This window comes from Wasmannia auropunctata, unplaced genomic scaffold (assembly GCF_000956235.1).
Source record: "Wasmannia auropunctata unplaced genomic scaffold, wasmannia.A_1.0 LD336001.1, whole genome shotgun sequence".
Lineage (NCBI taxonomy): Eukaryota > Metazoa > Arthropoda > Insecta > Hymenoptera > Formicidae > Wasmannia > Wasmannia auropunctata.
In genome coordinates this window covers 633297-647690 of record NW_012026889.1, presented here as the reverse complement: position 1 = coordinate 647690, position 14394 = coordinate 633297, and the positions used below count along the sequence as shown (strand labels likewise).

The 14394-nt window shown below is 48.2% G+C and overlaps 1 protein-coding gene across 1 annotated transcript in view; it reads right to left on the bottom strand.

Annotated features, from left to right (window-relative positions):
- LOC105453239 (cytoplasmic polyadenylation element-binding protein 2) overlaps positions 1-13898 on the bottom strand; it is a 128074-nt gene extending 114176 nt beyond the window's left edge. Inside the window, exon 1 of the mRNA XM_011695022.1 lies at positions 11578-13898. Within this exon, the coding sequence (XP_011693324.1) occupies positions 11578-12693 (1116 nt within the window). The 5' untranslated portion in view covers positions 12694-13898. The remainder of the gene's footprint in view (positions 1-11577) is intronic.
- Between the last annotated feature and the right edge of the window lie 496 nt (positions 13899-14394).

Here is a 14394-nt window from a genome sequence, read left to right as displayed (position 1 = left end):
GTGTCTCGTAAGGGAAGCAGACAAGGAGTTATGGGAAAAAGAAATGGGTAAGACATGATAACGGAGGAGAACCGAGAACCTTTGAAGGTGACCAATTGAGAAGAACGGCCAATGTAACGAAAAATAACGGGCGGTGGCACGGTGCAGGAGAAATGTCTATTCGCGCAAATAAATGCTTCCCCTTTGGAGCATCGCCGAGTGGACGGAACATCTCGGAATGTCTGGCAGCTATAAATGTTTCATATTTCTACACGTCTGCCCTTAGAAAACGTCTATGAAACAATCTACGAGCTATGCGTGAAGCTAAAAAATAAATAATATGCGAATTTTCGATCGCGCAAGATTAGAAAGATCTCAAAAAAGATCGACTCTCCAAACTTGTCGGAGGATATTTCTGTTCCTGAATTATACTTCAGGCACGCCTCGGATAATTTGTATAAACATACAATATCTCATCGCGCATTAGTGCCACCGCTATATAATGAATCGTAAATCATGCGCGTAATAGTGTTATTTGATACGAGGTATAAATAAATCTCTCGCAGTATGTGATAATCCTCACGCGTCTCACCCATCCTGGACCAATATTGAAATTTACGCCAACGCGGAGCGGAGTGCGGCCTTCGCCGTCGTCGTCCTGAAAGGAAACGGCCGTGACACTTATTTGGTCAAACGCGGCGGAGCACGGCAGGGAGGAGGGAGAAGGGAGAGACGGATATACCCAGGTATATATATCGTACGAATGGAGCGGAGAGGAACGAAAGGGGTGGACCCCCTGATGTCGAATAATCGTGCCCATCTTTCCACGCCGGCATGGCCGGCATGGAGGTGCAAAAGGTGGCCCCACCTTCTCCTCGAACGCGTCCCCTTCGCGCCGCCCGTATAACCCCCTTGGTCCTGGTGTCTCTTCCTTCCTCGTGCTCGCGGGCCCCCCGGACCCCACCTGGGTACCAATCCGCTTCCCTCTCCCGGGCCGTTTCGCGCGCGCGTGCACGCACACGGGCGCACGCGCGCACCCACGCATCCACGAGCACTGGGCTCACGCGCGAACACACACACCTATACATGCACACAGAGGGGAAACGTTTCTCGGCTCCATTCCCGTCTCTCTCTAGCTCACGCGCGCGGTGGAAAATCAATATAGGGAAACCAGGAAGCAGCGGCAGGGCGTCGACAGCAACCTCCGTGCAGGCTCCGTCCCGGTACCACCCCTACTCGTCCCCGTTCTCTCGCGTTGTGCATCCCCTCTCCCCGTTAACCCTCTCGCGGTTCCGCTCCCCCGCTAATTCCGTTCCCCTTCCCTCCTCCCCCCCCCCTCCCTCCCAGTGCCCTATTCGGTTTTGCTTGGGCTACAGTACTCTTCTCTGTGTTCGTAATTTCCATTCGCATTGGTCGTTAGGGGTCTCTCCTATGAAGTCGTTCGCGCGACCGTCTATTGGCGATTATCAATACCATCTTGACCGTGACTACTGCTGCTATCTCGGCAACCACCCCTCCAGTAGGGCGACACTGCGCAAATTTTCCCCCACCGTCGTGAAGTGGGTAGGTATATGCGGGTCGGGACAAGGAAGAGGTAGGAAGACCGCCGTGGAATTGGGTGATCCCGGAAGGAGACGTGAGGAAAACACCGCCAGCATCGTATGTACACGTCGGGGAAACGCTGGTTCGCGTACCGCGACGGGTTGTACATCACGGAGATGTATCTTCGGAAGTGCAGCCGGCGATTCGTTATCCCATCTGCGCGCGAGAGGCGCGCAACACCTACATCGCATCCCTCCACCCTTCTCCCTTCCCCCCTCCCCCCGACCAAAACTCGCGAATGCACATCGTATCGACGAATATTCGCGCGCGCGGTATCCGGACGCGAGCGGGGGTGGGATCCACAACAAACCCCCTACGATCGAAGACACGCAGTACGCACACGCCATGCAACTCTCCTCCCGTGTGTGTCAGTTCCACGAGGATTCCATTCGACCCAGAACCCCACGCGCCTCCATGGATGTGAGGCGCGCGCGGTCGCGGTTGGCCCAGTTCCGAAGTTGGCGGCTCGTAAAAAGCAACGACATCTCCTCTCCTCCCCCCCTTCGCGACCTCCATATATATATATATATATATATATATATACACATATATAATACGTATGCGTTACGTTTGTGTGTGTGTTGTGTGTATGTACGTGCGCGCGCGCACGCTAATACTGTCGTTCCTCTCTGCTGACCCCCACGTTTGCGAATGACCCGTGGCCTGTCACGGGCACATCCCGACCTGGTCGGGGATTGAATTATGGCGAGCGGAGCAGAGGTGCTGAATGTAATCCAGGAGTGGTCCGGGAACACGGGTGTAAACGCACGTAAATTTTCTAGGGGCTGACACCGCGTGTCCATCCGTTTTGCGCAGTCTCCGCGAGAGCGAGGCGGCGTGACGTAATGTCCGCACGACCGGTACGACATTCCCGGCTTTACGGTTACGCTCGCGTCGCAGAAACGGGAGAAATTTTGTCGTCCGCGTCCTTTTAACACAGATATCATCCGATACTTTCGCGGGCGCACGTCTCGCAATACGCGGAGGGGTCTCTATCTTGAAAATGGCGTAAGTTCGCGAACGCGTATCTTCGTTGTTCAAACTCTATGTGTTTCGGTGGGGAATACGCGACTTTCGCCACGTGTCGCAGAATATAAAATTTTGTTGCCTGTATATGACCACCTTTACGGAAAATGACATATATGCATTAGCAAATAAAGCGGCACACCGAAATGATATCCACGCACGAAAACCGCGGGCTTGATGACCCATCAAATGTTCATTAGGATACACTTAGAGCGTATTAGACTCTTACCCCAAGATAAACATGCGATTAATTACGCGATAAATAAATCTATAAGGCGATTTACGAAGGGGGATATAGGAAAATAACACTCGGAAGTCAGTCGGACGGCGATTAATTTCACGGAGGGCAAATAAAGGGCCGGGAGGACTTAGGCGGGGAGCTGAAAGGGGAGAAACGTAAAAAAGGGGAGAAAACGCACGAGGCGAGGACGGGGTGTGTATTCAGGTGTACGTATATACTATATGCAGACGCCTTCAAGTTCCGCGCGTTTTTCGTCGTGCACCCGTTCAGTCTAGACAGGAATGGTCCCATTCCACCGAGACTATCTTCGCCACCTTTTGTACGGTCCCCCTTTTCTTTCGCGCGGCACGACGTGTTTGTATTCCACCCTCGCGACGCTCATCCGCGCTATTTTACATGCGTTTTACACACGCGCGCGCGTCCCGCATTTCGGCCGCGGGGGAGAGGGAGGGTGGTCGCGTCCTCATTGTGATAGTCGGAATATCCATTATCCAAAGGAGCCGAACGCGACGAGTAATTATTATGTCGGACGCGACACCGTCGTCGTTGCAAAAGGGGGTGGTCGGGCGTAAGGGGTGGGAAAGGAGGGAGAAATAATAACGCGAAAGCGAGAATGTATTACATCGCGCGCGGGGAGGGATGAAACGAAGAATTCAGGCTGCGAGGCACAATATACCGTTGGTGTCTGTTGCGGTACATTACGATTGTATTCTGTCCCCGGGTGTCTTATTCACATATCCGGTATATGATACCGAAATAGAAGTTACTTTATTACGTCATGCATGTCTCATGTGCACGTAGCGCAGAAGTAATTAATTTAGCTTCAAGCTGTAATTTCAAAGGGGTCGCGTCGCACACGGGAAATCGATTGCGTCGTTACTTTTATTAATTATGTACTAATCAGCGTTCGTTGCGATACAGAAAAAAAAATTAGCTGATAAGAGATTAAAAGTCACATTACCCAGAGGCAAGAACCTCCGGTAGCCTCGTGGCTTTCGGAGCTTATAAGTCAAGCGTCAATGAAAAATTCGATCTACCATAGTCATATACTTCTCTTGCTTCACGACCGTAATCGCGTCACTCGTTATCCGATCCGATTACGCGACGTGCGAGGTCCTCCCCGCAAACGCAAGCGGAGGGTGCGGATGGGCACGCGGAGAGGGTGCGATATAACCTGAATCCCGAGGCGTGTGCGGAAGCAACGGTTCCAGCCGGCTAGCGCAAAGTAGGTCACTTCCATGGAGCGGAGCTCGCGGGCAAGGGAGGGGGTGGCGTGGAGGAACACACACAGAGGCGGCAACATCGGCGTGCCGCGATGGCGGCCAAAGGGTGGAGAATGTGGCGAGTACCGTTGTACTATCGGCTCTTTCTCTCTCTCTCTCTCTCTCTCTCTCTCTTTCTCTCTCTGTTTCGCGGACAATAATTCTGCTTTTGCCAGTTTAGGCTCGCTGCCTAATGCACGGCCGGAATATTTAGAATACAACGATACCAGAGAGTGTGTAGTTCAAAGTGGAAATTCTCTGATCGTTCCTGACTATCACAGGACTTTTCATATTAATGCAGTTTATGTGGAAAGACAAACGTCAACGCAAGTATCATATTCCAAATTTAAAATAAAATATAATTGTAAAGATAGTGGGAAACGTGTAAGATATATTTATATATTTATCTTCCTTGTGCGATTTAGTTCATTAGCTAAAGCACCTGCATAACAAGAGAAAATTAAAGTTTTGTTATCTCACTTTAAAGTGAAAGGAAATGACGGGTCGTTGACATAGCTAGATTAACTCCAATTGTATGCGCAAATGACTCTTAGCATTCTAATGTAATTAGCAGAAAGATGTTAACTTTGAAGCAATTCAAACGACAAAGATTTAATAAAAGGTTCCTCTAAAAGAAATGTGAAACTTTTCTAAAAGATGATTACGACATCTTTTAAAGAGCTTTTGCATACTTTTTTTAAGTTTAAGAACTGTGCAATTTTTTATATTCTAATACTAGGTATTCTAATATTCCTTCAGAATTACTTAAAAATTACTTTATATAGTAATATAAGATTTTCTTGCGTGTATATTCGGATTTGCGAATACGATCGTGTACAGACGTCATATCGCGACAGACTGATACTATCTCGGCTGCTTCGTGCTATCAAAAAATCATGTTCGCGTCAGCGGCAAATGCCAGCGTGCCTTAGCTCGCAACGTATACATACCTTTGCGGTAAACGGATCGGGCCAACGAAATTACGTAACGTATCGAACGAATCGAGTTAAACGTCAGGATGTAACTGGAAGACCTGGGTAAACAGCCATCGTAATTCCCCGCGCTCGATACTGGGCGGCCACCGTGTCTGTGCAAGCGGTTAGCCGCATTTCATTACATAAGGTACACGGGCAACCTCGGTGAAATATGCGTGTGCAATAATCTGTCGATACGAGACCGTCACCGCTAAATTCGATCTATTATCAAGGCAAATATCACGAAAGTCAAGAGGCAATCGCGCACGATCGTCCTGCTCCAATTTTCTTTTCCCTCACGTCGCTTCCATTTACGGCGCGATCGCGTTGTCGTGCCGTATTTTGTTCGGCTTTATATCGGGAACTAAATCCTTACGACTTTACGACAAAGATCTAAATTATTTCTACTAGACTTTTTACTACAGAATTGGTTTTATGGACGTCCCATATATCGCCCGATTTGTGGCGATACCGTTACTGCTAGTTCGATCTGCAAAGTAATTCGCATCAGTTTACCTTTTCTATTTGAACTCGTATAGAAAGAAATAATTTTCACGCAGATATCATAATTATCTCTTATGTCGTTATTGGATTTCGTTTAGCTGTTTATTTCCCGATGATAAGCAGTAAGACTAAATAATCGGTGCACTTCTTACGTCATAAAGCGTATTTACCTTAAGTCTAAGAAAAACGTATAAGCGAACGTGAAGGTTCTCGTTGAGCTACTACACGGTAGGACGCACCCCGCGCGAAAAATCTATATCGCAGGGAACCGGAGTAACCTATAAACCCCCGCACTGGGTCACTTCGCACCGGCGCAGTCCGGAATTCAAATAGGACGGTGGTTAAATTAGGTTAACATCTAGACGGCATAATGGAATGGCACGCTCGAAAAATTTTCTTCTCCAACTTCCTGTCCTTTCTTCCCCGACGTTTGATTTAGCGACCGAAAGAATTGAATGAATTACGGCTGTACGTAGAAGCACTTTTCCGAATATCCGGTTGAATCACATCTAATTTTTGTTCACGATATTATCTCGTGTTATACGTCATGTCCATCAGCAGGAAATAGATAGAAATATTTAATCTTAATAATAAATGAAAATGGAGAAAATTTCCTTTTCAAAAATATTCAATCAAATTACCAATTTTTATCAATTCAAAAATTATCTATGAATTATCAATGTTCCCGTTATTATTGAAATACTGGACGAACGTAAATCTATTTCAGCTACTGTAGGGATGACTTGTCTTATCCTTGGTTAATAGATACTTATTTCAAGGACAAATTTGCATCGTGTTGTCAGAGAGCGCAACGCAATTAACACTTCCAACCGACATGCTATGCATACCATGTGTTTTTTTTTTTTTTTCAAGTTGCGTTGAGAGTCACGCAAAGCGTGTTGGTTTAATATTTCGGTTATATACAGACACGCGATTTCACCTCCATATAATACAAGAAAAATTTGCATGCATGAGGGATGATTTATTTCATTACGGAATACTGTTTTCTGTCACATTCAGTCCTTCAAGAATAATTAACGTATTAAATAAGATATCAGAATAAAAAATATTATCTACGTGGAAAAAAAATGAGACGAGCAATACTCATTATATTAAAAAAAATATATATATAACGAAGCTTATCACTTTGCGACAGTATCCACGTTGAGTACGACGTACAAAAGCATTAAAATTAAGGTCACATAAACACACAAAGATAAAAGAGAAAAAAGTTATAGTATAATAAAGCATTTCCTGCTAAAAATTAAACTGTACATTATCTTAAATGTTACATTTCCTTTCAGGACTTTTACGTTCGTTTTTTAACGTTCGTTAGAATATGTTCATAATTATTTTTGTAAATATCAAACTGTAATAATGAGCTCTCTCGTGCTAAACTGTATAAAGAGTAAATATCTTAAGCTTGACGTTTTCGTAAATTTCTATATATTTTTAATCACAACTTTGAAATCTATCCCAACTCAAAAATCAAATTCCGAAATATTAACTTCAATATTTCCGGTAAAGAAAAAACTTCGTCTAACTCAATCAAAGGGCCTAGAGATAAAAGGAAAATGCGAGAAGCTTAATGACGGTCAGTGTAGGCGAGGTTCTTTAAATTTATTCGGCAGAATGCACACGAAGGACTTTCAAAGCAACTGCCGTCGGCCTGCCTTATGCGGATAAAAAGTTCTCCCCAAGAAAGTCTTTTCGTATTTCTTCTAACCACGAAGGCGTACGCGGAGTAAAATTAGCCTCGCACCTTCGATCTATCGGAGATCAATTTCGACCCCGGGACGAGGGCGACCTTCGCTCGACATATTGTAAGCCTCTCTTCCTTCTTCCAACAATCGGCGACTCTGTCCGTCGTCCGTACGTTGTCCACGTGATACGTTTCATAGGCATTGTTACATATCGTTTAGTTTCGGTTGCACGATAAAACATCGTAAATAAGTAAGAACGCTATCGATCGGGAAACACGTGCGGGCCAGGCCGGTATTAGGAGCTCCATGTCCTTACCTCGCGTCCGATCCGTTTCGAATTATGCGTTTCGTAATGGCGTTTTCGTGCTCACCGCACGAAGGAAAAGAGCGAGCGCGACTGCGGCGGCGTAGTAAAAAATCGTTATCTCTATGCGTATCCGCTACGTTACGATTTTTTTTTTTCGATGCGATCACCAACACACAAGCGAGGTTGCGTGTACGAGCGGGTGAGTGCACACACAGGCGAACGCAAAGACGCGCGCGCGATCGGTATCCGATTGGCGATTGGTCCCCTCGACATATCGGCCAGGCGACCTACTGCACGTGCCCCGATTCCCCTCTCAAGGTGAATGACGAGCAATGAATTATCGGACTTCGAGCTCGGGCATTTCTTCGCTCTGTTAGGCGCTTTTGCCGCATTACCTGGGCGCGTGCGCGCGCGACTTCTAATCCGCGACACACTTGTGCCCGTGTTATTATTCATCGACCGCACGAACACAGTCGTATCGTAAGGCGAAATCGGAAAAACCGTGGCGAAAAATCGGAAAATTAACGAACGAGCGACGGTGGCTTTTTTCCCTCGTAGCTTCCTTCCATTAATGTCCATTATTATCGGCCGGCGATCGACGTACTGTTTCATACGTCGATATGAAACTGTTATGTCTAAAGCTATGTTTGCAGATAACGGAACGTGAATTTGATAGTAATAAATAAATAAAAAAGACAGTATTTCATGAAAACCATAAAATCAACAATTGTACTTTTCTTTGCGCGTTTTCAAGATACCTATTTAGAAGTATAATAGAAAAAGTAAAGAAATTTTTTAAAAAAACGTATGCAAATTTTAAGTAATATTTTTTCAAGTTTGTAGCATCTTCTATTATTACTTGACAGGATAATAACAGTTTTTAATGTAGAGTTTTTAAAGCAATTAAAATTGTAAAAATCTATCAAGGAGCACAGATCATGTTGTAATTTTTACTGGAGATAGTATTTAATTGAATCAGGTCATATTCACTTGTTTGTGTACGAGCTAATTGTTCTCGGCAACGTACAGTCAAATCAACGATATTAAGGCTATCGATAAACCAAACCGTTTTGCGCTGCGCGCGGCGCTCACCTGTTCGTTCCTTGGAACGCAGTCGTGTGATGTCTACCAATATAAATCAGACGAATATAAACGTCGAATTTTTGTGTATCAGCCAAAAAAGAAAAAAAAAAGAAAATGTGTCGAGATAAAGTGTCGGACTTGTCAGTCAACGTCAGATAATAAAAATAGAATCTTGATAAAAATTACGTAAAATATTTTTAAATAAAATCCGATCAATCCGATTAATTTGATAGTGCTTACAGAGATATTAAATATATATGCAGTTAACATTTTTATAAGATATTTTATCAGCGAAGATATTTCTCGGGTAATTACTTTAGTTTAAAAATTTATGCTACACTTCTTGACGCGTTTATAGCGTTATATTATATATCGATGTTATTTTATTATTAGATGTAGGATAGCACGCGTCTTCGAATATCGTAGTTGTTTTTTTTCTTTCGCGATTCTCTAGACAATAGGCACCATTATTTGGCTGCATGATTAAGAAGTCGCGGCAAGAAGGAAAGCTGTGTGTACCGTGTATAAATATATAAATGTTGAGACAAGGTACGCGCGGAGATGATAGCTGAACGACAGCATGACGACACCCGCCATTTCTCTCGGATAGTATGCAGATCTATTTTCGAGTGGTGGTTAAAATAGCTGAGCTTAAACTTCTGCTAGACACTGTCGGAGTTACCACGTCGGAAAGGAATTAGGTCAGACTTGAACGACAAAATAAGTATCAGCGGAGTAGTTTCAGATAGCGCTGATAGATAACAAAAAATGAGTGAAATCGATTATTAATGACAACCTCGATAACTCTTATCTACCGTGGAGAAGTTACTTATCCAAAAATAACTTAAGGGTGATGGTCATGTATTTTTAAATAAAAATATTCGGGTCTTTTTTTATTATGATTAATTTTTTTTTAATTTGATGGTTTAGTGAAGCAGGCATTTCCATCTTCTAACACTTGCTCAAGTTGTTACAGAAATATAAAGATATATATCATGAAATATATATATACTTAATAAATGCACAATCCTCAAAGGGAGATAATTTTTAAATAATTTAATAAAGATACTCTTGAACTAATTTTAACTCTCTTTATTCAACTGTCATTTTGCTATTCATAAAATTATTAATACCTCGAATGGAATGTGAAGAGTCACACAAAGGGCACAATAAATAAAAGTGATAATGATAATATAAATGGATTTTATCCAATAAGAATATAATATTAACAGTGTTATTCAGTGATCCCGTATTAAATTTACTTGAATTAAGCTTCACAGTCGCGCGAAGCCAGAATAATATAAACGAGATTATTTATTAATTTGCTAACTGTACCGCAAAAAAAAAGTATATATAATGCTAGCTTTAAGATCAATATCATGTTAAATGTGATATAATTCATTCTATGCCGGAAAATGGAGCGAAGGTGTGGAAAAATATATAATCGAGGAAAACGCTGACCCGTATTTTCGCCGCGCGCCATTCATTCCATTATCTATTCCTTTTCTATTTCTATATATATTCGCGCCGCTATTCAGCGACGGCACATGTGCGGAACGTAACGTACGTGGTACGAAGATTACACCGAAAAGTGAAAGACTCCCTGGAACACATTTTCGATATATATGTATAGGTACGACTTCGACCTGCGAGTTTTCTTAGCGCGAGTTTCCTCGCGTACGTGATCGTACGTATCGTTATCACGCGGGTAGATATGCGAAACGACGAGAGTGCTGCGCGCGTGCGAGAGAGATAACCCGGATTCGACCACGCAAAATTCCCGCGTGGACGGAAAAATGCGCTCCTTCGACGGCGAACCGCGACTCGCCGCGCACGTTTACGACCTAGCTGGGGGTCCGGCGCGACATTATCGCGCTGTTAAAAATGACGGTGTCACGCCGCACGGTCGCACGACTACCGAAACAGTCGTTGTGCCGGCTAAATTTAAATGCACGAAGCCTCTTTCTCTTTCTCTCTCTCTCTCTCTCGTTCTCGAGAGGGAGGAAGCAGTTGCATAACCCGAGGTGACACCGAGCTACGCGTGCGGTGCGGTGCCGTGGTGTACCGAAAGAACGCGAAACTGCGGAAGTCGGGGCCGTAGCGCGCACCTTCCTACGACGGCCTACGGAGACCGCATGATTGCCGGCGCAGTTTTACAAGCGAGTACCCTTGGCTATACTACCTGCTCCAACCGCGATCGATAACGCGATGCCACTCGGCTGTGAAAAAAAAGTCGAGGCAACGAGTCCGTGCCATCGGTGCCCGCGGAGTCCGAGTAAAACAACAAACGCGGTCGCCCCGAGAGTCCCCTCCTTTTACCCGTTGATCTGTGCAACCGATCGACGCGAATGGCGTGCGGAGAAGAGAATCTACCTGGGCAGTGTGATCAGTACGTCGCTAATAACGTGATATTTTTATACGGAAGCGAATTGCTAATTTACTCGATAACGATAACATTAGCGGTGTTGGTTTTAACTTATCCATTAACCGACCAGAGGTGTGATTGATTTTTCACGTGGACAAGGGGGAGAAATCGTTCAGTTAAAAATCCCTCACTGGAAAATCTGGCATTCAATCAGACGGAGCTATTCGTCTTCACAAAAGCACTTCATTCTAACAGCGAATGAAGAGTGAATTCATTCCCTATAGATAAGTAAATCGGAAGCGCTCGACGCCGCAATAACTCCAGCATTCGCTTGCTCGAAACTTGACCATCAATTTTAAAGTTGCAAAAATCAGATATATCCCGCGCAAATTAAATTAAATTTCAACTCGCGCACTAATTTCCCAAAGTTCGCGGAAAAGTGGGTTAGATCAGCATAACTTCCACGCGCGCGCGAGAGCCCAGCTTCCTAAACTTCACGCGGAGGGAGTTTCAAGACTGTGTGAGACTCACCTGCTGGAACGGTGGCAGCTGCAGCAGGTCCCTCTCCTCGGCGGCGGTCACCTCGAAGGTCGGCGCTGGTTGGGGCGGGTATATGTTGCCCTTGCCGGGATACGAGGTGCTCCGACGGAACTTGACCGGGCTGATGCAGGAGGGATGCGCCGCCGCCGGGCCCGGATGACCCGGGAACGTCGGACTCGGCTTGCGACCTTGCAGACCGGCTGCGGCCGCGACCGCTGCGGCGGCGTGTAGGGACGAGTGCAGCGGCGGTAGATTGGGCACGGATCTGCCGCGGTTCCAGGGAGACAGGCCCGGGCTGGCGACCGCGGCGGCAGCGGCCGCTTGCGGGCCCGCGCCCCATTGCTGCGGGGCCTGCGGCCCGCCCGACCACGCGGCGTATCCTTTGCCGGGCAGGTAGACGCTCGGATGCGACGTCGGCGGAGGCTGTTGCTGCTGCTGCTGCTGCTGGTGCTGTTGCTGCTGTTGTTGCTGCTGCTGCTGCTGTTGCTGCTGCTGCTGCTGTTGCGCGGACGACACCTGCAGACCGCCGTGTCTGGTGCCGGTGGGCGCACCCGCGTTACCGTGCTGCTGCTGTTGCTGCTGCGGAAAGTTGTGACTGGCCGTGATGGCACGTCGCGTGCCGGTCGAAACGGCGGCGGCGCCGGTGCTGGTGAAAAGGCCCGCGGGCCCACCGGCTGGAAAATTCTGAAAGGCGGGGATCGAGCCATTGACGGGTAACGCGGTGTGCAGGCCGCCGTCGTCGGGCGCGGACCAGAGGCTGGGCACGCGGCCACCGGGATCGGCGAAGCCTTGCAGAGCCGATGTCGCGCTGCACGTGATGTCCTTGTCCGTCGACGAGGGTGTCGTCGGTGTGATAGCGATGTTCTCTGCCTCGATCACGTCCTTCGACTTGTCCTGTCCGGCCACGGTGTCGAGGGCGCCGCTTGGCGACAGTGGAGCGGGCTTCCCAGTGGCTTGCTTCTCGATCAGCAGATCGTCCTGCATCGTGGATGTCGTTATGGCGCTGACGTTGCTGCTGCCGCTGCTGCTGCTGTTGCTCGTGGTCGTGCTAAGTTTCGGGCTGGTCAGGGTACTCGAGAAGAGGCTCGTCGCGCTATAATCCCCCATAAATCACCGCGAAGCTTTCGAGCGTCTTCGCGACGTTGACGAATGTCGCGATAACCAGCACCTCCAGCTAGGCCCCTTTGGAAACTTCCTCCTTTTCTCTACTCGTCTCCCACGGGCCTCGTTACTCGCGGCTCGAGGGTGTCGTTGTCGTCGAACGCAAGAGGATTCGCGCGCGTCCTCCACGTAGTGTAACTCCAACTCCCGTCCGACACGATCGTGCGAGACAAACTATCGATCCACGGCCGCACGCGTAAAAACACCCACGGAGAGGAACTCCGGAAACCGAAAGACGCGCGGTGATCCTCCTTGTCGCGTGTACTCCTCCTCGTTCTTTCTTTTGCTCCTTGCAATATCTTCCTTTCGCTGTTCTCCCTTTTATTTTTACTCCGTTTCTTGTATAGTTTCTCACCTTCTATTTTCACGCCTCGATCTATTATTATTATTTTTCTTGGGCATGTGTAAAATCTCGTTTCCGTATCTCCCACGTCCTCCGATTGCGCACTCGCTTTCCTCAGGAAACGTTTCTCTAAATCCCACTGACGCCGCGTCGCCCCGGTACGATTCGGCAGCGACCCTGTCTCCGTGGCATCCTCTTGGTTGTCGGGGAGCCAAGCTCATTCGACGACGCGCGTTGTCATTGTCGTCGCGGCGCTCCTAGACGAAGCGCTGCTCGTTGCGAAACGCTGCTTCTAGCCCTGCCTCCCCCGCGTTCGATCGCTCGCTCGCTCGCCCCGAATACCGCTCCCGCTCGCCGTGTGCGCGCCTCGTTCGCGGGCTATCCCCTGGCGAACATAATTTCGATCCACTCGGCGGGGATACACACTGCTGGACCACTTGGAATCCTCCCAAATACGCAGCGCAGCGCGCGCGACCTTTTGCTTGCCACTGTCACACACACGCGACTACGTTACGAGGTCGCTCCGCGGATCGTATCGCGGAGGTGGAGGCGGTGGCGTTGGGAGGACGGGGAGAGAGCGGGAGGGAAGAACGTGTATAGCGTATACGCGATACGTTTCACCACCCCACGGGACGAACGAAGCGAAACGATTCACGTCCTTCGCGTGGCGATCGCCAGCGACTCCGCGACTCCGGCTGTCACACTGAACTCGCAGGCGGTTTCCCCGGGCGACGAGCGAAGGAAGGTGGTCTCGAGAGGACGACGATAGGCGCAGGGACACACTCGCGGAACCGACAGCCGTGTACTACTACTCCCTCGACCTCGGCGACGTGTTGTCGCCGTCGCCGATCGCCGATTGTTCCGCGGCCGCGGCGTATCGTCTGTCGCGCGCGCGCGATCGATCGATCACCGATAAGCTCCGTTTTACGTACGTGAGGTACGCTCACGCGGCGCGGACGGACGTGGAGACGTGGGGCTCGCCGATATGGGTTTATCGCACGCGCGCGCACCACACACGCACCGTGAGCCTCGCGTGGACACTGTGGCGTGGAAACGCGAGCCCGCGCGAGCCCGCGCTCCGTGAAATATACGTAACGCGCGCGGGGGAAGGGGGTCGGGTCAGGGTTACTACCACTGGCACCGCGCTCGCGGACTGCGGACGTGTCTCTCCACCCGGACGATAATCGGAGCGGAACGGAACGGAGCGGATTCGCACACTGCGGTAATCGCGCGCGGCGCGGCGCAGCACGGCGCGGCGCGGCGCGGCAACCCGATGAGGGGCCTCTCTTCCACACCTCCGCCGA